The sequence below is a fragment of the Sturnus vulgaris genome, chromosome 4, assembly GCF_052056855.1.
Source record: "Sturnus vulgaris isolate bStuVul1 chromosome 4, bStuVul1.hap1, whole genome shotgun sequence".
Classification (NCBI taxonomy): domain Eukaryota; kingdom Metazoa; phylum Chordata; class Aves; order Passeriformes; family Sturnidae; genus Sturnus; species Sturnus vulgaris.
Window position 1 is genome coordinate 38,494,938 of NC_142246.1, and position 21,173 is coordinate 38,516,110.

Sequence of the window (21,173 nt, forward strand, 5' to 3'; positions counted from 1 at the left end):
GATCAGCGATGGTGTGCAATGAGAAACAAATGACAAAGAGAAAGTGAAATGAATGGAACAATATGCTCATTCTTTTAAGTAATACTATTTCACAACTACCATCAAAAATACTCTTGATAAAAAGGAAGAGAAAATCAGATAGGGTCAATGTTATCCTTTTTTTAAAAGCTGCACCCTTGAAAATGCCACAATATAAAAATTATCATTGACCACGATATCAGCCTGCCATGGCACAATGAAGGTGTGAATGAATTTCATACGCATACTAGGATCGTGAATGATCACTTTTATGTTACACAAACAAGAAAAAGAAGTTCACAAAATTTCCAAACAAAATCTCACTCAGGAAGCAGACTGTTTTTCTTGGTGAAAACGCCTCTTTCAATCACAGATATAACTCCATCTATACAAAGGAGATACTGGCTATGACCTGGCTTGATGAATTTGCCTTTTGTCAGAGACCAAGGTACAGTCGTGGTTACCAAACGTTCTGATTCACTGCCCTGAGAGGACTTGTTGGGATGGCAGAAGTATCTCCTGCTTCTTCATCTGATCAGTGGAGATCCCACCCCAATACTACAACTAGCATTCCTCAGCTAACAGATGCCTATCCCAGTGTATTTATATAAACCACCCCTCACTGTTTGTGTCAGCACAGTGCTCCAGACTGGGGCAACCTGTGCCTTGCTCACACTCTTCTGCAGGCCACACCTCAGCTAGCAGGGAAGCTGTGCCAGCTGCCAGGGTTATTTAACGCCTGAGAGCATGAGTCAGCCCTCCTCTGTGTGCAGATTATTTAGCATAACTCTGGTTTCTTCTCATTTTATAAGGGTGATTGAGCACCTCTTATAACATGTTCTTTACCTGAAGTATGCTACAAAGGTGCACCTCAGGCAATGAATGTACCTGTTTCACCAACTTTAAGAACTTGCCTGCAATGCCTTTTTTATATGGTAGCAAGTTCAAAAGAGGTTAAAATATTCATCTGTTAACTCTACAGTGTTTCAGGAAGCATATGAAAGATTTGATGTTTCTGTATCTCAGACAGATCTGTCAAATACTAAGAAAACAAGATACAGTACCGATTCCAATACGTCATCTGAATTTTGTCATAAAAATTGTTTAAGTCTTCTAATGGAGAACAAATTGAGATCAAAGGCAGGCTGAGTTACCAGAACAATATGAATAATTGTTCCTTTCTCTTCTGTCCTACTATGCAAAAAGAAGCTTGATCTTGTACTCAAGAATATTTATTAACACATTGTGACTAGATGCCATCCCAATATGCTGACCGTTTTTTGGCTTTGCATACAGAGAAGTGTACTGACTGAGTCTTCTGGCCCTTCCAATTTGATAGGAAGAAACATAAGGATGGAGAAGCAGTAGTGAGCAAAGAGTGTTTTAAATCTGTTACTGATTTTTTTACCAAGTTTTACTTACCTTAATCAATTAGATGCATAAATACTTGCTGTAATTGATATTAATGCCAGTGTACACTAAGTGATAGTACAACCACAGACATTAGTATTTTAATACTATATTCTTATTTTCACATCTGCAGCTTATAGATACAAATGACTATCACTAGAAAATTTCAAAGTATTAAGCTAGTGATTCAGCTATATTACAAAACCATATTTTAATAATTAACTGTTATCAAACTCAGGTAAAATAAACTAGACATGATGAAAAACAATTCTAGTTTACGACTTCAGCAGATTAAATTATTCTCTGGGAAGGCAGGACCCAGCCATAAAGCTTTTGACATTTTTCCAAACTGCCTGTAAACAAACTAGAGAAGTCTGATGTCAAGGGGCATATAAAGCTGTTTGGAATATGACATGAAGTTAAGACAGAGAAGACACTTTTTAAACTTGAAGTCATAGAAAACACTGCTAAATGCCATGGAGACAAGCAACTTTAAGAAATAATACAAGAGATCTGGAAAGGGAAATACTGAATTACTTGCCATCTTAAGATCTGCAAAACCTGGTAAAGACTGGGAACAAATGATGTGGTGTCAGTGCTGTGGAAAGAGCTCTGGCTCTTATTCAGAATAACATCCCAACCAACCATGTGCTGAGCATGGCAGCTGTTGAGTAACAAGGAGGTACCATGCTTGGGTACCTAAGAGGAAGGAAAGGCTACAAGCTATATATATATATGTGTGAATTAGCTCTTGCACTGGCTCAGCAGAAGTTACAACTCATCTGGACAATCATGCCCTAGTTCTGGAGCTATCAATTCCAAGAATGTGGACTAACTGAAAAGAATCTCAAAGAGTAGTGTGATTAAAGACCTAGAAAACACTATTTACCAGGAAAGATTAAATGAATTTGGTGCTTTCTAGCCCACAAGAATATACAAGAGAGGGAGGACTTAATAACAGTATCAAACTATATAATAGATTTCTTCAAAAAGTAAAAGGAATTTATTTTCTATGGCCATAGGGAAAAAAGTTAATGTCCTTTAATCAGAATAAGAAAAAACTGGTTTAGCTACGAGAAAATAAATGCTGCCCAAACTTCCTACATTTCTTAGATTTAGGATGCTAAAGAAATACAATTCTTATAAGGCTGGGAAATATTAATTTCTGCAGGTTTTTACAACCAAATTAGATAAGTGTATATCAGCAATGATATAGGAATAGCTGTTTCTGTCTTAAGAATACATTTAGACACCTTTCTGAGATCCCTTGCAGTCCTATGGGTCTAGGATAATCAAAATTTATCTCTCGTTCCTTGCTGATATGGAACCTCTCAACTTTAAGAAAGCCATGCATCCCTTATAACCAGCTGCTATATTTCAAATATGCTTTTTTAATCACTGCCCTTCTGGGATGATCTTCCCATGAACTGTTTCAAGATGTGATGCATTACACTCGAAAATATCCTTATTGTTTACAAAGGCTCAGTAACACTTCACTTGCTAGTGTGCTAATGCTGTCATATGAGACTTTTGTAGATACTGCCACCTGAATTTCCACATATATGACTATCCACTTTGTTTCATTTAATGTGTTATGGTTTGACTGTGTGCTCTTTGGGGCAGGGTTTATCATTTAGCTTTTAATTTCAACAGTGCTAAGTACAATAAAGTCTCCACGATCTGTGAATGTTAGCTGCCATGGTAGTACAAACAATACTGACACAATGTGCTAACAAACCAACACAGCAGGGTGCCATGGGAAAGAACTGAAGATTAGTTTCAATGCGACTGGCCATGTAGCAGAAAGTGTTTGCAGTTGGTTTGGTGTCACTTTAGTCTGGGCTCTTTCCGTGGAAAATCCCGCGTCAGCACTGGATGCTGGTGGGTACGGAACAGTTCCTGCTCACCCAGAGAATCTATGCCCCTGTTTATCTGCATCTTGCTGAAATGACTTGTCATTCAACAGGCCCTTCTGTTTGGCCTGGCTTTATTTCATCAATGATGGACTTTTCATAGCTACATTCTTCTTTAGTTTTATTTTAAACTGTTACAGCCTCGGTAAATTATTTATATTTTGAAAAGTACCCTTCAATAAAACAACATTAATGATAAAGAATATATTAAAGAATATTATAGACTTTGGAGGTGGATAATGAGTGTATTTCAACCTTCTGGTTAAAGCTAGTTAGAAGCCAGCCTTCCCCTGAAGTGGTTTGATCTCATGAAACATCAAGCATTCTAAGGAACAGTTCTTTGGCTGGAGAGATTTTTTTGTCATTTGACTTCGGGTATTTTGAAGTCATAGAATTTACATTTGGCAGATACCCCCATAAATATCTTTCTAAAATGCCTGAAAACACATCTTTCACACTTTTCTGTTTAAATTGCCTTCTGCCTCTTTGAGTGCAAGGGAACCGCCATGATTATTCTCTGCTTTCCATTTTTCTTCCAGCTGTGTGTCAGTATCCCTGAATCTTATTTAATGGGTGAATCTTCTCTCACAGGTTGCATTAACTAAAATAATGCCCATGCTGGCTCAGAACAAAAGTCTATTTCATTTGGCACTGTTTCTAAGGGGGGTCTACAGCAAACCTACAGTGGCACAAGAACATGACAAGAAACCATCGAATAAGGATCTCCTGCTGCAAGGACCTGCGGCTCAGAGACTTTCAGAAGCAAAGGCAATGCCTTTCAAAAGTTGTCTAGGAGTAGGTTTTATTATGTTGTCCTATACCTTTAGAAGAATGTAATGTGTGTTTTAAACAGATAATTCTACATGTAATTTTACAGGCCATAAATTGCCTCTAAATTCAGGATCATTCCTACAACGCAAGGAGGTCCCAAAACTTTTTTTCACTACCCTATCCTATTATGATTCAAAAGTAGACAAACAAAGGGCTCAGTGATCAGGAAGTCAGTAAGATGGAGAGCTGTTCACTGCAGAGCCTACAACTCAAACAGGAGGTGACTGTCAGAAGTACAGAGTTTCCACAGGCAATGTGTGCTCTTCTTGGGAGATGAACATGGTGCACTCAGGAAGTTCACTGAGCACTATATAAAATTAAGAATTCTGAGTGGAATAAATGGCAAACATAGCTGACTGAAGCATTTGTGAGCAGTAATATCTGAAAATGGAACATGGTGATTAACAGACAGCTGCACTCATGAGTAATAAAACCTGTTCCGTTTCACACATAAGTGACCCAGAAGAAGGAATTTACAAAATGGTCATAAATTTGGTGATTAAACAAATCCGAGCAAGAACAGCCTAGCAGTACGAGAATTAAAATTACAAAAAACAACAATTTAGCTGGAAAAAGGATGGGGGTAGATGTCCATATTTAATTCAGGATTAAATATGTGACACGGAGAAAGCTAAGAATAAACAAATTATAAACCTGAAATACCTTTAGAACAACACATATGAATATTGGAAGCATGACAGAAAGCAAAAAAACAAAAGTCTTATATATGTGTATATATTAAGATACTTTTATCTAGAAATAGCCAAAAGAGGTGCACTTTTACAAAGTTACCACACATACCTATTTCAATGAACTTAAATGCCAGGCAGAACACACGCACCATTTAAATACAGTAACAATCTATTTATTTTCCTGCGAAGTACATACTCCCTTAGGAGTGCAAAGCTGGCAGACATGGCCAAAGGCTGAGAGCAGGGCTGCGTGCTCCCAGAGGGGCACCCTTACCCGCAGGGTCTGTAGGTGAAGACGATGTAGCTTTCCTCGTCGCTGCGCTCGATGAAGGTGACGCAGGTGTGCTTCTCCCAGTGCCGCATGGCCTGCTTGAACATGGCGCGCTGCGTGCCTGCAAGAGCACGTGTAGCCCATGAAAACACAGATTTATCCTCACTGCTGCTTCCTTCTCACAACCAATGCTAGGAATATAGGCCTGGAAGCACTCAGTGAATCATGAAGCCCTCTGTGTCCCAGTAGTCCCATGGATGGCAAGATTCCAGGTAAAAGGATGCTCAGGCCATCAGTTCGTCATAACGTGTGTGCCTGCAAGGGGGCTAACTCTGCCTGACACACCCCAGTAAATATAAAACCTGCAATAAAGATCACGACTATGTTACACCAGAGGAAGACAGCAGAAGAAATACAGCCTTGCTTATGTGCCTGCATCAGCACGGCATTCGCTAAGCAATTTCCCAGATGAAACTATCAAGTGAACCACATTGGGGGAGAAAAAAAAGAAAAGCAGAAAGAAAAAGAACGAGCAAAACTGAGTAACTTTGCATCATGGCTATCTATCTAGTAGAAAGAAAAAAAAAATTAAAAATCCTATAGCCAAGTGTGGACACTAGTTTAATCCAAGCCATGCAAATAGGCATACTGGTAAAAACATTTGATTAAAATAAGGCTGTCATGAACACTGACCAGTCTCCCCTTCTTTTCTTTAAAATCTCTCAGAAAACAAATGATCCACCAAAAATGGAAATCCAGAAAAGATCAGAACTATCTCCTAAATGCAGAAGCATCCAGGCCAACTCTCAGCACAGAATACAACTTCAGAGAGCAGAGCAATATAATTTCATTGCATGACAAATGACAAGGCTTATTGACATAGAGGCAGCATGTGTGAATATATCTGTATTGCTTCTCAGCTTAAAATCTACAAAGAGTAGTATTATTTGGGAAGAACGTGCTAGCAGAAATACACTCACCTTGCAGGTAACAACATAGGATAATTAAACAAACAAAAAATCTAACCTTTTAAAACTTAAAGATCACAAAACCTGAAAGTTCATAAAAAAAAAAAAACAACCAAGTACAAATCACATCAGATTCTGAAAAATAAAGGTTATTCCACCCCATCTTGCCCTTTTCTTTTATCTTTAAGCGGTTTTTTCTAAGTTTTATTATTTATCTTTCATTATGAAAAAGGCAAAATCTTTAATATGGTGCTTTCATTTAGTTTACTATGATTATTTCAGAAGACAGTAATCCTAAAGCAAAGGTCACATTTCGTATAGTACTATGTAAATACTCAAACTGAAAGCTTCACTGTAGCTGACAGTTTGAAAGGAATGACTCTGGTTTCTCCATATACAATTGTGAGCATTTGAATGTTTCTTTTGGTTTCCTGTATTATCATGCACATTATATCAGATGTTATTTCATATATTTTCCCTTATCTCTTTGCTTTCCTTGCTCCATTTTTGTTTTAAATTATCTCTTACATCCACACTGATATTGATCCATTTACATTTTTCAAGGAAAACAGAGGTTTTAACTTTTTCTAGTTTTCTGCTGAGAATTTTATTTATAGGGTAGCCAGTCTTTTTGTCATATACAATGTGTGTGTGTAGCCATCTGAAAACCAAATTGAGGAATAATAAAACACATTTGAGACAGTTTATTAAGTGAAATCAGTTTAGAATACATGTCACACCAGTTAAATAGAAGATATTTTTGTGTTAAATATACTGCATTAAAAAAGAATTCCTTGACATTCTGCTACTTAGGCTCATGGAAACAGATGTGCAACAAGAAATATTAGGTAAAGAAATAGAGCTTTCCCTCTCTAAAATGTTGTTATATATTTTTTATTATGTGGCTTGCCTTTGAAAACAATTAAGTATGACTAATATTTTCAAAACAGATGTACTTCAGGCCTGTTCCAACAGAAACTCTTCTACTGACTTTCATAGCATGACTTCACTTTCAGAAATTAAAGAAAAAAAAAAGGAAATAAGGCAATTTTTAAAAATTATCTTTCCTCTTTTCATGCAAAGCACAAAGCTTACCAGTGAAATTTCCACCTATTACATATGGAATGACACCACCTGGCCATATTCTTTCTGTTCGTGATGTAGCAGCTCTGGGAAATCGGTTTTTCTCATTTTTCCCTGAGAATTTTACAGTAGTTCTTCCTTTAGATGTATTATTTTGCTCAAAACCTGCAATGATAATTAAAACACTGAATGAGATCACACACACATGAAAAAAAAAGAGAGTAATTATTTTCTAGCAGGTCAAACTCAGATTTCTTTATGCCTTTTCAAAGTAGGACATTGCTGTTACATGACAGTCTATCATTACATAGTTTTCTGAGAAACACATGAAATCTGAACCTTCATTTTTTTAATATATCTAGAGTAACAATCTTGCACATATGTTTATCAACTGGAATGTGAATTGCGTAAGTGCATCTACATTTTCTCATTTAATAAAAATATTTAAGAAATCACACTCCCCAAGGTTTTGGTGGTGGTTTTTACATTTCTTTTTTTCTGGCTTTTGTTTTGGCCTGTTTTTCTAAATAAATGAGAATTTTTCCAGTGAAGAATGACAGATTTTGGACAGACTCAAACTAATCAAGACATTCACTATCTCTTTCATTTTTATTGTATGATCTGGAAAAAAAAAGAAAGTACATTACCATCTTTAAAGCACTGGACAGTAAGAAATCCCCCATTTTTCATAAACTAACATTTGGGACCCCACAAGTAGGTTTTACTCATGGCTGGAATTTCTTTACAAAAGAGAAAAAAATGTCTACCATTTTCAGGGATACTACCACTCACCCCATTACAGGCAAATCTTTCTAACCTAGCTGAAACCTACTATGAGAACAGAAAAGGATAGTTAGACAAGGACTTGGACACCAGAAGAAGTGCTTCTTCTGAACAATTTCCAGTTGTTAATTCAATTTAGTTTGCAGATCTGGGCAGTTGATCAAAATAGATCCCTCAAAAGGTGGTTAACAAATCCTACTGAGTGCAGTTGAAGCCTTATGTCTTATTCTCCGTGGATGATTACATTTTCCCTCTGTGAGAATCCCCTGTGGTACCAGCTGCACTTAAGTGTTAATGACTGTGTCAGAATCAGGGAGGATTCCAGGGCAGAGTCATGGTAAGGAATGTTGGCATAGCCCCAAGGATGAGAGAGCAGCAATAGGAAGAAAAGGAAGAAGCTACAACAGAAGGCAGGGAGGAATTTCTGTTACATGGGAAGAAAAACCTGCCTTTGGGACAACCAACATGTAACTTGAATTATACCAGGAATTATACAAAAAAATTCCAGGATTTTAAATAAAAAAAAATAAAAATAAAATATTTTTTTTTTTTAATTAAATTAAATTTAAAAAGGTAAAGCAAATAACTTATCGTTGTAATTAAATGAGTGTGAGAATTACACAACAAATTGCACACAAAGTGTCTACAGTATAGGCAGACTATTTACAGAAAAACTATTTTTACACTTAGTATGTAGTCATTACTGAACCACACCACATGTTTATTTAGACGTTTTACCATTCCAAAATCTTTTTACTGGTGCACTTCAGAGGTCTAAGCAATAAACTTATTAAGATGACAAGAATTTATGCAATACTAAAACTTTAATTCTCCCTTAAAGAATGAAGATTGTATATCAAAGCATCTCTGCGAAGGCAGTTACCATGCTCTGATTAACACAACGTGGTGCAATTACAATGGAGTTTCACATATATTCCTCTTTGAAGTGAGGTTTCACATGACATTGAAGCAATGTCTTCTTGCATCAAATATGGAGTGTAAACTAAGCCAGAATTAGGGGGGATTCCACTTCTCTGTGCTGCTCAATTCAACTGCACTCATACCGACAAGAGTATTATTAATATAAAAATATGCTTGATCTGCATAACACACCAGAAATGTTTCAAACACAGACTGAATCATCAGAATGCCCCACCTGGATCCAGAAAAAAGTAAGAAACAAATGAAGTTAACAGCACTGCAGCACAGTCTACTTGCAGTGAAAAGACACTGCATTGACATTAGTTAAGCTGATAACCGTGAACACAGCCATAAAACAAAGTTAAGCAATTTTTTATAAGATATTTACAACTAGGTGCTTTAGCTTTCAGATTTCATGCTGGAAGAACCCTAAGAAAATGGAACAAAGAGCTAATATCTTCATTACTATTCTTGCACTAGTAGTTTTATAATTTGTTTATGCCAGTAGTAATACAGATTCATTAATGTTCATTATACACGATCACATCAGGCAACTTGCTAATTTAAACAGTGAAAATACCAGCGCCAAATCTTCTTATCCTCTCTATAAGCTGATAGAGGGCACCTCGTTTTTTTGACATTCCATGCTCTCCAAAGCCACCTTTAAAAAGAAAAGGAAAAAAAAAATGAATTTTCAAAAGTTAAAACCATGGGATTTTATACATATGGCAGCTATATTAGCCTAGAGAGGCATCCTAAAGGAAGCTTCATATTCCTTGAAAATTTCCATAAAAACATTTCAAGTATTCTTGACAAAGCAATAAAAACACATGATTAGCTGAATTTTTTTCTAATATGCATTCCATGAATGGAAGCCAACATGTCTTTGTTATTCAAGCAAGTCATGACAATTACATCATCTAATTATTATTTGGAGCTTTTTTCTTCCTGGTGACCTTGACATCCTCACAGCCATATTGATTGACAGCTAAAAGGGTTGCTCTCTAAGAAATTTCCTGAATGCATGCCATAATTTTCTCATTTCAAGGGAGGGGAAGGAGAAAAAGCAAACAGCCAAAGTTTCATCAGAAAACAAACAAACCCAGTAAAACTGATGCAAACCTAATGTGGTTGAGTTAGCCATGAAATATTTTTCTTTGCTGGCATGCAAATAGATTTCAATGCACTTTTAGCCTTTGAAACATCACATGCCAGTGTACATGGCAGTAAGACCTGGCAGGTATATATACATATATGTCGTGATTGCAGCAGTCAATGAAAATCTAACATAGGAAGTAGTTTATTATTAACATTTACCATGCCATTTACAGAAATAAAACACATTTCTGGGTTTACTGCATCCAGTCTGCTACATACTCCCTTCACACATAAACCTTCTGTGGCTACAACTGGCTTTTCAAACACCAGTAAACCAGAAGCAAGAACACTGACTACACCATTATCAGTCAATTAAATAGTTAAGAATTCTTCAGAAAGTTTTGTGATTTTACAGGTTTGCAGTAGGTTGTATTTTGCAAGTCACTCCTAGTTATAGGACAAGAGAATTTCTAAACTACTTTTGCAACTGAAAAAGTAAAAAGATAGAAAGAAACAAGCCATTAATATCTCCAACCATCACTAAAAAGGCCTTTCCCAACTTTCCATAAAAACTTTTAATATCTATGTAGAAAATAAATTTATTAAACAGCAACTTAAATTCATACTACAGATGAGAAAATTCCATATAAGGCAAGTGAGTGTGTGGCTGCTCAGTGAATAACAATGTGCCTAATTATTTGGACTATGCTGTCACATAGTTGCTGGCTCCCTTGAGAAAAATTTTCCAAATTTTTAAAAACATTTTAAATAGATGAGGTAAGAGATCAACACATTCCTTTCTAACAAGTTGCATGGTAGCTATAACATGAAGTGCAGAGGATACAACATTGATCATCATTAATGGAATTGTCTCTCATGTTAACATTCATCTATAAAATAAGGCTTCTAGATAAGCATTCCAAATAAATATTAAAAAAATCATTATAAGCATCAACTGTCAAACATAACAGAAAACCCCTAAAGAATTCATTAGTTACTTAAAGAAAGTATCATACTATATTTCTAGGAGGGGATAAAAAAACAAAATAAAACACTAATTTCTGTTTTACTGCAGCCTCTGTATTTCACTTAGTGAAAAACCAAAGAAAAAGTCTCTCAACTTTCTTATATAAGTATATACATATATGACTAGATATGTCATATCTTATATGACCATGCAGCCTTGCCAAACCATATAGACTAAAAAAAGTTTTCATTCCTATGTGCTGCATCTTATAATTCAGGCAGAATAAGGAGGATACTTCTGGCAGTTTGGACTTATAAAACTATACACATAAATGTTACCAGCTTCACTGTTGTTTCTCTTTACAGTGATTATGCATTTTGCTTGGGCAAAATGAAAAATAAAATGACAGAGCCGTACTCCAAGAAGCTCACAGTTTAATTGACCCTGTAAATCCAAGCAGATAATCCTCACAAAAAGGAGCAGTCACATAATGTGAATCAGAGCCTGTGAGCCTCAGGATTTTAATTAGAGTTGCAATAACAACTGTGACTCCACCACTTCATCTTGATGGTTTACAACCAAGTACCTAATCCTTCTACCTGAGTGTGTGAAAATCAACAACAGAAAATGCTCAGAAATCAAGGTTACAATTCATTGTCATTGTATCTGTAACTAAGATAAAATTTTGTTTTCTAGATTACAGATATCTAGAATTCCTTTTATTCCTTTTCCAGTTGCTACCTAATATTAACGAGCTAGTTGCTAAAAATTTGCTCTTTTAGGTTTAGGGGGAGACGAGCCCATAATTCCTAGTTTAAACATCAAGAAGGTTGTAAATTTAGAAAAATAAATTACATATGTAAAGTGTAAAATTGACTTCTCCAATGATCTTTTTGGAGAGATAAGAATGTTGAGGGTTCACTGAGAGTAGTTATGAAGTCATTAACTTCTTTGTTCTCCAAAGTTTAGTCCCACTGATCATTACAATTGCATTAACTCTTGTGCAATAAAGATAGAAAAAACTGATCCAAATGCATTAGTAATACTTAACAGGGTGATTCAATACCCTGAATAGGATACCACCCACGAGATAAGGTAATGTGCATACCACAAAACAGGTAAGAAAGGAAAAAAAAAGTAATAAAATATTGAATATAATTTTAAAACTGCTTAAAAATGTATATTTTTGTGGGGCAATTAAAAAAATAATAACTTTGCAGTTAAAAAGAAAAAGTAGAAAAAGCAAGAAGAAATGAGAGTCAGCAAGCCAAAAAAAACACTTGACTGCATCCACTTTAAGGGGAAATGACAAGTGTTCTACATTTTTTCAACAAAACTAGCACCTGAGATATCTTCAAAGACAATTAAAACTATTTGTCTGGAGGAAAGGAGAGCAGAGACCCTACTAACTCTATTAACATTTTAAAATCTAGTCCAGATCTAGAAGTGATCAAAAGCTTTCCTGTTGTGGAAAAACAAGTGGATGTAAAAGGAGATAAAATAAATTTTCAAGTTGTCATAAAACCACTCTAATTACAGCACCTACGTAGAATGAGTAAAAATATTTTTAAATATATCAGTATTGAAAGCTTAAATTAAAAATTGCTTCCTTGGTCTGAAAATTTTTTTCTACATATCAAGAATAAGTTATGGTAGCTCAGTTCAGGCATACATAAAACATGCTTAACAGAAAACAAATTTCAATAATAAATTTTTGCATTTTCTAATAGCATTTTTTCCAGACTTTTCCTCAGTAAGTTGGTTTTTTTTGTATCCTAACCTGAAAGTTTACAAATTCTCAATTATCAAATTACAAATCACAGCCTGAAAGCATAACTATTTTTAGACACTAGACAGACATCCATTTAGGCATGGATTATGTTTTCTCTCTTGCAAACAGACATATTTACACATAAATAAAATCTCTTTATCTATCTGTCTGAATACCCAGCTGCCTCTGTTAATCAGATTGCAGCTTCTGATGCTAATGCATTTTATGCTAACGATAGCATAAAAAACGTGTATTAAAATGTCAAATAAATAGTTGGTTTTTTGGACAAGGCAAGTCTATCAAGGATGACATATTCTAGTGTTTCTTCTAGGTCTGGATAAAGAACAGGACGACACAGTAAAAAAAGCAAAAGGAGGGGTTGCAATGCCAGGCTTCCAATTTTGCAGTGCCAGGATACCACATATGTTCTCCATAGTGTTTGGGCTCTGCTATCAGGAACTTTGTGTGATTAAATCAAAGCTTTGTACAATTTCCTTTCCCACATGGCCACCTGCAGAGTAGACTCTATGCTTCCTACCAGTTTCTGCTCCTCAGCTCAACAAGATATTGTTAAACAGAAATGCTGGAATAAAATTAAATGTTTTGCTTCTCTTTTCCCTAAAGTGAATCTATAGTCTTTGTTTAATAATTTTTCTAACTGTAAACTAATGTTATCCAAGACATTATACTGACTTCCACAATTAAAAAACAGATTGCCTTCTATGCAGAATTAACTAACAGGAAAAAATAAATTAAAACAAGGCTGAAATAGCATACCTGTATTATGGCCAAGTCTTTCGTTGGAATGCTGCGTAAGGTCAATCGTCCTGTCAATTTGAAAGATTTTTAAGTCTTCATCATCTAAGGCAATATCTCCCCAAAAGACAGCTTTAAATAAAAAAGAGCTCAATTTAATTAAAGAATTATTTGGACAATAAAGCCAATCTGAAGAATATAATGCTATGTTTACAACCTTTGGGAAAGTATATGACAAACATATATTTACATCACATAAATTTCCTTACTGATCTATATTTTTATATGAAGAAAAAAGAAAACTACCTAGTAAAAGACAAATAACTTATTCCAAAATCTTAGTCTATTTGGTTTCCTTGTACATTACCTAACTACAATAACTTAAATGTAGTGTCATTCTATTAATAGTTTTTTAGCATGTAGTTTTCTCTATGTAAATACAACAAAGCATAAAAGACACTGTGATGTGAACATTTAAACTATGAAGTAAAATATGTACATTTCTGAGAAAAAACAACCCTTATATTTCCTAACATTTTCCTGAAAATAGTAATTATTCGAAGTAATTTTTATTATGTTTGTTGCTTTCTATATTATATTATGTTTCACTCGGATAATTAAGTGCATCTGTTTTCTGTTAAACTGAGAAAAGAAAAAATCTTTATTTTTTATTTTCCTCTCTGTTTATTAGTATGCTTTCGTTTTATAGTTAATCTCACCATTAGAATGCTTTCAAATTCTTTACTTTTCAAAGCTCCTATCTCTTTGTGGCCTTCCTTTGGCCTTTTTGATGGATTTCTCCTTCTCTCTTTTTCTTTTGCTCTATTTATTTTCAGTTTTTTTCTTTTTCACTTTTGCATAGGTAACTCATTTTCCCTAAGCTGCCTCTACAACTCAGTGGACCACGATACAAATCCACTTCCATGATTTCGGGATCTATAACCTCAAACTTTCCTCTCTGCCTGTTTTTGCTGAGATTTTATCCTGAGATCTCCCTGCCTATTCAGACTTAGTACTAAAGCTGAACTCAACAGGCATATTCCACTGCTCTGAATGAAGTCAACAGAGTATGTACCAGTTAACAAGAGCTGACAGTGGTTGTTTATCTTCTTTATCCAAATTCCTCCTTTTCCTGCTCCCTCTATCAATAGCTCTATTTTTTGTTCCCTCAGAGTCACAAAACCCCTGGATTCAATCTTGTTGTCATCCTTTCCTTCTTTCCCCCATTTAGGGAGACATCACTAACTGCTTGGTTGTTTGTTCCACAGCTCTACAGCAAACTGCCTTCTTCACTTCCACACAACTAAACCCTAGTCCAAAGTCCAGCTTCTACCAAATCAGTCTCTCTAGTCTTCCTCCATTCAAACTGATTCTAAGCATTATCGTTAATTGTATTCGTTTTCTCTGTTTTTTATATCATGCTTTAAAGACCACTCATCAGACAATATTCTCACCACAGTAGTTTCATATTGCTGCAAAAGTTACCCATTTCTCAGAATGTGATGCTCACATTCACTGGTGTTGAATTAAATTAACTTTAAAAAGAGTTTTTACTAAAGCAAAAATAAGTATTTTTAAATAACTCCAAGATACAGTATTGCGTCCTCCAATTTATATGATTTTTCTTGAACACAAGGCAACTTGGAGAAATTACGGTGAATATGCCTTTAGCCTGCCTTGTAAAACACCTTTAAAACACCCCCAGATCATCTACACAGTGTTAATAACGAAATTATTAGAGAAATTGAAAATTTACATTTTCAATTCAAAACATAGCCAACATTTTACATTTCCTCAAAATATTAATATTTTTGCTTATATAATTTTTTACACAAGATAGTGGTTCTTAGAAATCACAAGTACTTGACACTATTACTGAAAGTGTTCAATGAGCTCTAGTACATGGTGGAACACTATCCTTCCAAGGGTCACTGTTCCCATGCTCACATTGGACACACTGGAACATCATTCCCCTAGCTAACCTGTTCTCATCAGTGATGGTTTCACCATCACATACAGACACAAGCCACTGACAGCTCGAGATGTTTGAGTCTCTTTTCCCTTAAGATTCTAGGGGAAATAAAAATCTCAAATTATCAGGGTTTTGAACAGTGAAGGAAGAACGTCAGTAGTCTCCATCTTGTTGAGTTAAATATTTTTTACTTTTATAAACGCTTTCTAGAGATTTCTCTTATGAAATGCCATGCATAACAGGGACCACTGTATAAGCACATGGAAAGACTCCAAGCTCGAACAAACAGAACAAAGTTGTAAAAGGAAGAAACAATTCACATTTATGCTGATAGAGACACAGTGTGCCCCAGCAGAGTCCACACACATTGCCCATACCAAGTCGACAAAGTGCTAAAGTTTAGTAGCAAGGCCATTTTTCTTTCCTGGTGATATTGAGAGTTAACAAAAGGAAGATTCGAAGTTAACAATGGATGATGCAAAAGATAGCCCACCAACAGAAATGCATTAGCAAGAATCACTTGGTTTCTGTGTGTAATACTGATGTATAAATACGAAAACTCAAGGCAAATCAAACTTCCGATTAACAATAAGTAGAAAAAATCCTGGAAAATATCTGCCTCAGTCCTGGTGATGCATCTTTATCACTTTTACGACTTTGCTGTGGTAAGATTCACTTAAAGATGAAAGTACAAATAGAAATACTAATTCTTGTGACTTTGTCTGACATAAAATATCAAATTTGTGCATACATATGTAAAATATACCTCAGTCTTCAGGCACTGTGTAGCAATTTTGCTGCCTTAGAAAGGAAAAGGAAGCTATTTTTGTTAAACATTTGGAGCATTAGCTAGTTTTTGATTAGCAACCAAGGACAAGGTTGAGTTTGGCAATAATATAACCACAGTAATATAATAAGTGCTGATAAAAGTGTCACGTAACTGTAAGCAAGTAAACTGTGGGACCAATAGCAGCCACATTCTCTGACACACTAAAGAAATAGGAGTAAGCACCAACATCAGAAATAGATAATTTGATTAGAATATGATGGAAAGTTTGGAACTTACTTTCTTCAGGCCACTGGTTTGCTTTACTCAAGGCAATTCTGTTTTGCACAAGGCAATAAAAATGCCAAAACACGGAAACATTGATAAAATGATCTAATTTGACTTTAGCAAGAATCTAATAAGAGTCACTTTATTTCTACTGAATTAAACCTCTGATTTCCTGAATTAATTTAACCTAACCTAGCAAAAGAAACAATAGCTAACTGGATGTTCTTTGATTTCAATGTAGTCCAAGCAATCAGCAACGGAGACAAAAAGGGAGCTCTGTTTTAAAATTACACCTTTTTTTCCAATGAAAAGACTGCACTAAATATTCTGCACTGAATGTTAATTCTGCCCTTCAAAGCCTAAAACAAAACCCTGACAGAATTATCAAAAAAAAGTTTCAAAATTATCCTCCATAACGATTAAATGTATCCTTTAATTTTTTGGAATGCCAGTTTAAGTGTCAAAATACTTTGTAACAAGAGAAGACCATAGTTTTATCTCCTGCCTTAAAATTTTTATGGCCTGAAACCATCTGAAGAAGTCACTCGGTATACTTCATCATGTCACAAACCAATGTTAATGTTGCAGAAAGCAAGCAGAGGATTGTTTGGGTATGCAAGGCATGATGTTAAAGGCTTTGCTAAGAGCATGTTAGGATTAAGAGCTTTAGCAGCTCCCTCTAAGGAACTTCTGACAGTCTTGATCAGTTCAGTTGTTCACACATTTTTCACACATATTTAATTCATATGTTTCATCTGGAAAATTAACAAAAATCAACTGACTAGGCAAGGGAACAAAACTGAAACAAACAGATAGCAAAACTTTTAAAGTGATCCAAATAGAACTTTAATGTACCTCTACTTATTTAAGGTTGTGTCATATTATCTCTTATCCTACCTATTTATTCAGTGATGACAAAAACTTGATATTTCAGATGGCTTTTTCACTTAATTTGAAAATGCAAGCTTGACAATGAACTTAAAAAATGTCTGTTGAAAATCTGAGACAGTGTTAATTGCAGACAAAAAGTTAAAAATAGCTTTTATGATATAAAGGTTCTTAAGAAAAAATAAAATGGGCCTTTTTGTCCAATACTTGATGAAGACAGTTCCTTGTCATACCAGATTTTATGCCGGTTCTATTTTTATATGTTTTATATGGCCACAACCTGATGCACTTACACAAATTCAACAGAGCAAATACATGCATCTGTTTCAGAAAGGTGGACAAAAGCTTATGCAGTAAAGGCGTGTTCTTCTGTAACAGTGGAAAAGGATTTTTATGGAGCTGTTGAAATAGAGAAGACACTTAACCAGCAGACATGGTTCTGCTTTAACAGAATTCAAAAGCTCTCAGATAAACAACATCTTCAAAAACATCTTATTTTATCCTAAAAGATAAAGCACTGCCATGTAAAGCAGCTAAGTTTGCAACCCATAACCAATCAGCTCACAAGCACGAAAATAAACAGGAACATAAGTAGGTTGTAAAATATATTTTCCATCAAGAGAATCACACCTTAATATTGCCACACAAACCATATTAATGGAAAGTAAAACTAAGATCATCTATAAACTACAGGTGAAGCACAGGAACTACAGCTATACTCTACTACTTGTAACAGAATCTATTATTTCATGAAAAATAATTAGTATGCATCTGGAAACTTCTCTGTGCTAATCTTACTCTCTCCCCAAAAGACCATCATCATGAAAAATACCCAGTATTCTAAAGGACTAAAATATGCTATTAAGGACAGGAAAGAAACACAAATAAATTTATAAAATAATTGTCAAAAAAGAGATTTAAACTATTTTATGTTTATAGATGTACATACATGGTATGAGTCAATGAGCATATACAGTGAGAATAAAAACATCTTTCACAACTTTCAAGATGTCTGGAAGAAAGAAATTATTTGCTGAATACCATAGGGTGGCAATATGTAGTAGGATGGCTCATTCTAGGATTCAAAATATCAATTAACATGTTTGTCTGCAAAATATAGAAAGGAGTATGTTCTTATAATTGCAATAACAAAATTATCTACTTCAAGCTTCATCACCATTCCCCCTACAATTATTGCTTTTTAAAACTCAAGCCATTTTTTAATAAAATATATTCCTGTTAGCACTCATACCAGTATTAGTTACAACATAAAATGCAAGTAAGTCAAGGTTGTTAATGTTTGTCCCTACAGCACAGCTGAAGACAACCAACTTGACCTTGGGGTAGGTCGGGAGCACTCAGCTACCCAGCAGAGATCAAGACCACCCAGAAACCACTCCCAGGATCTGATTTGCTCTGATGACTCCACAGGCTAGAAACATGTTCAACTGAGCCCTTCTCAAACTGAGATGTAAAGAGTGATCTTGTCCTGTGATCAGACACAGAATTTTGATGGGAGATTACTCCTACACTGAGAAGATACCAATGAAAGGATTAAGGAAATACTAGAAGGTATTTCAAAAGCAAAGCCCCAAATTTTGGCATGGTACTGGGAGTGCAAGGCACATAAAGCTTGTGCTTTATCTCCATTGCAAAAGCAGCCAAGAATGGACAACAACAAAAAAAATAAACTGCAAGGCGCAACAACGAAATCTGAAGAGCTCCTTTAACATCCTTAAAGGTGGGATGCCCAACACAGAGCAAAGCCTGACCAGTAATTCATGCAGTAGGAAGTGCCAGAAAGCATACTGGAGAGCTTCAGGGCAGGTATTACTCTAAATCCACATGTACAGTAGTTCTAATTAGCAGACTCTTCTGTAGCTGAGTCATTGAGCACTTCCCAGTAACAACACAGTTATGTGCATTATATTGTATCTTGGTGAGTCACTCTATTCTGTACAATCCATTCACAACTTACACAACTGCCTCTAAATCTGAACAGAAAATGGAAAGATTAAAGCTATGTAAGTAAAGACAATTTTACCTCATTACAAGGAAAGCAACATACACTACTATAACTAATCTTATTCTGCATTACCATTGTCTTCAAATTATTTCAGTATTTCCAAGATTTTCAGGTGCAATACACTTTTTTTTTTAGAAATTATCAAACTGAGAACAAGACAGGGGAAATCAAGAGCAAAAGATCTTGTGTACAACCATGAGCATACCACTGCACACCATACCCTGAACTCTGTCATTGTTCATCACAAGTGCTACCTTCAGTTAAAACTGTGCAAAAAATTTCCATGTTGCCATACAGAGCTCCCAAAACTTTCAAGAGAAAGTTAATTTAATCAAGTGTTGAATAATTATCCGAATCAATTTGCCTTTTTATTGGATAAAAATATGACAGAAAAGTTAAGTGAAACTTTAACAGCATGAAATAGAAGACCAAGGTAGAAAAGTTAGCTATTTCATGATTTTTAGCATCCAGCATTTCCAAATCTGCACAACTCTAAGCAATTGTCACAGAAATAACAGATATGTACTGAAACAAATTATATACTTGAAAAAGTTTGCATAGGCACACCTGAAAAGGGATGTAACATCTCTGACAGGCTGCTTCCATATTTCCATATAAATTATATAAACTAGTAAATTCATCAACACTCATACCAATTATATTTTTCAAACTCACAATCAGAAAACCATTCTCCCTAAGGAACGTACCATTTTCACTTCTATCAGAAAAGAAAATAATGCTGGCAGAGTACTTTAAATATCTCCAGACTATACACCAGTTAGAAATTAATTCCTCCTTTCTTTTGAATGTGGCATCCCTTGACAACAGCTCACACAAAGTTATCCAGAAATCAGCTAGCTTGTATGTGATAGTGATGTAGCCTCAGAAGGACAAATTGCCATGCAATTTACTCAAATATTTTATGACGCTACTTGCATGTTGACAGCATTACCTGCAAATCAACCAACATCACCCACCTCTAGAAATCTTCCCAGTGTTCCCCATGCACAAGGCTTTTGGCTTCCTTCCTTTGACCATGTGTTCACATTTATAGGTAGGATGCTGACAAGGCAACATCCCTATTGGGATATTCAAGTTCAATATACTTTTCTTAAAAATCATTAAAATTAGAACAAGACAGGACAAATAAAGAGGATACAACACGGAACTAACTCCCTGTTGTTGCTCCCAAGTTACACTTACGGAGCCCCATCTGAGGTATGTAGCATTTCACTACAGCCACAGATATTTTCCAGGAAGTTACTACCAAACTGACCCAACTAGGACAGAAAAATAACCAGGTAGGATCTGACTGTGGACGCAAAAAACAGCTATAGAGCGAAGGGTAGGAGAAGAGAAATAATTGCTGGAAAGCCATCCACTGTCCCATAGAGTGAACTCCTTCCAGACAGCCCTTCCAGGAGCACGGCAATCACATCACAGTGCAGGTGGGCTATGGGGTTAGTGGCATGCTGCACTGGGGCATGTCCTGATTTTTTCCAAGCAGGAAACATCTCTGATATAAAGCAATACCCATCAAGAAAATGGAATAATTGTGATACCCTTTATCTGAGTAGAACCTTCATTTACCAAAGGAGACACTTGTAGAACTTGATCTTTTTGAAAGGGGACACTAATTTGCTAAATATCCTTCTTCATGGCACAGATAAATCTCAGTTTATAGATATCCACTTACCCTGAGCTAATTCCAGTTTTTACTTTGTTCTTAATTTCAAAAAGTGGTTTTTTCA

The 21,173-nt window shown here is 35.4% G+C and overlaps 1 protein-coding gene across 1 annotated transcript in view; it reads right to left on the reverse strand.

Moving 5' to 3' along the window:
* The window catches only part of TLL1 (tolloid like 1), a 127,049-nt gene that overhangs the window by 57,691 nt on the left and 48,185 nt on the right, over nucleotides 1-21,173 (reverse strand). Inside the window, exons 2-5 of the mRNA XM_014878551.2 lie at nucleotides 13,504-13,614; nucleotides 9,471-9,551; nucleotides 7,199-7,351; nucleotides 5,139-5,256 (exon numbers count right to left, since the gene is read on the reverse strand). Of these exons, the coding sequence (XP_014734037.2) occupies nucleotides 5,139-5,256; nucleotides 7,199-7,351; nucleotides 9,471-9,551; nucleotides 13,504-13,614 (463 nt within the window). The remainder of the gene's footprint in view (nucleotides 1-5,138; nucleotides 5,257-7,198; nucleotides 7,352-9,470; nucleotides 9,552-13,503; nucleotides 13,615-21,173) is intronic.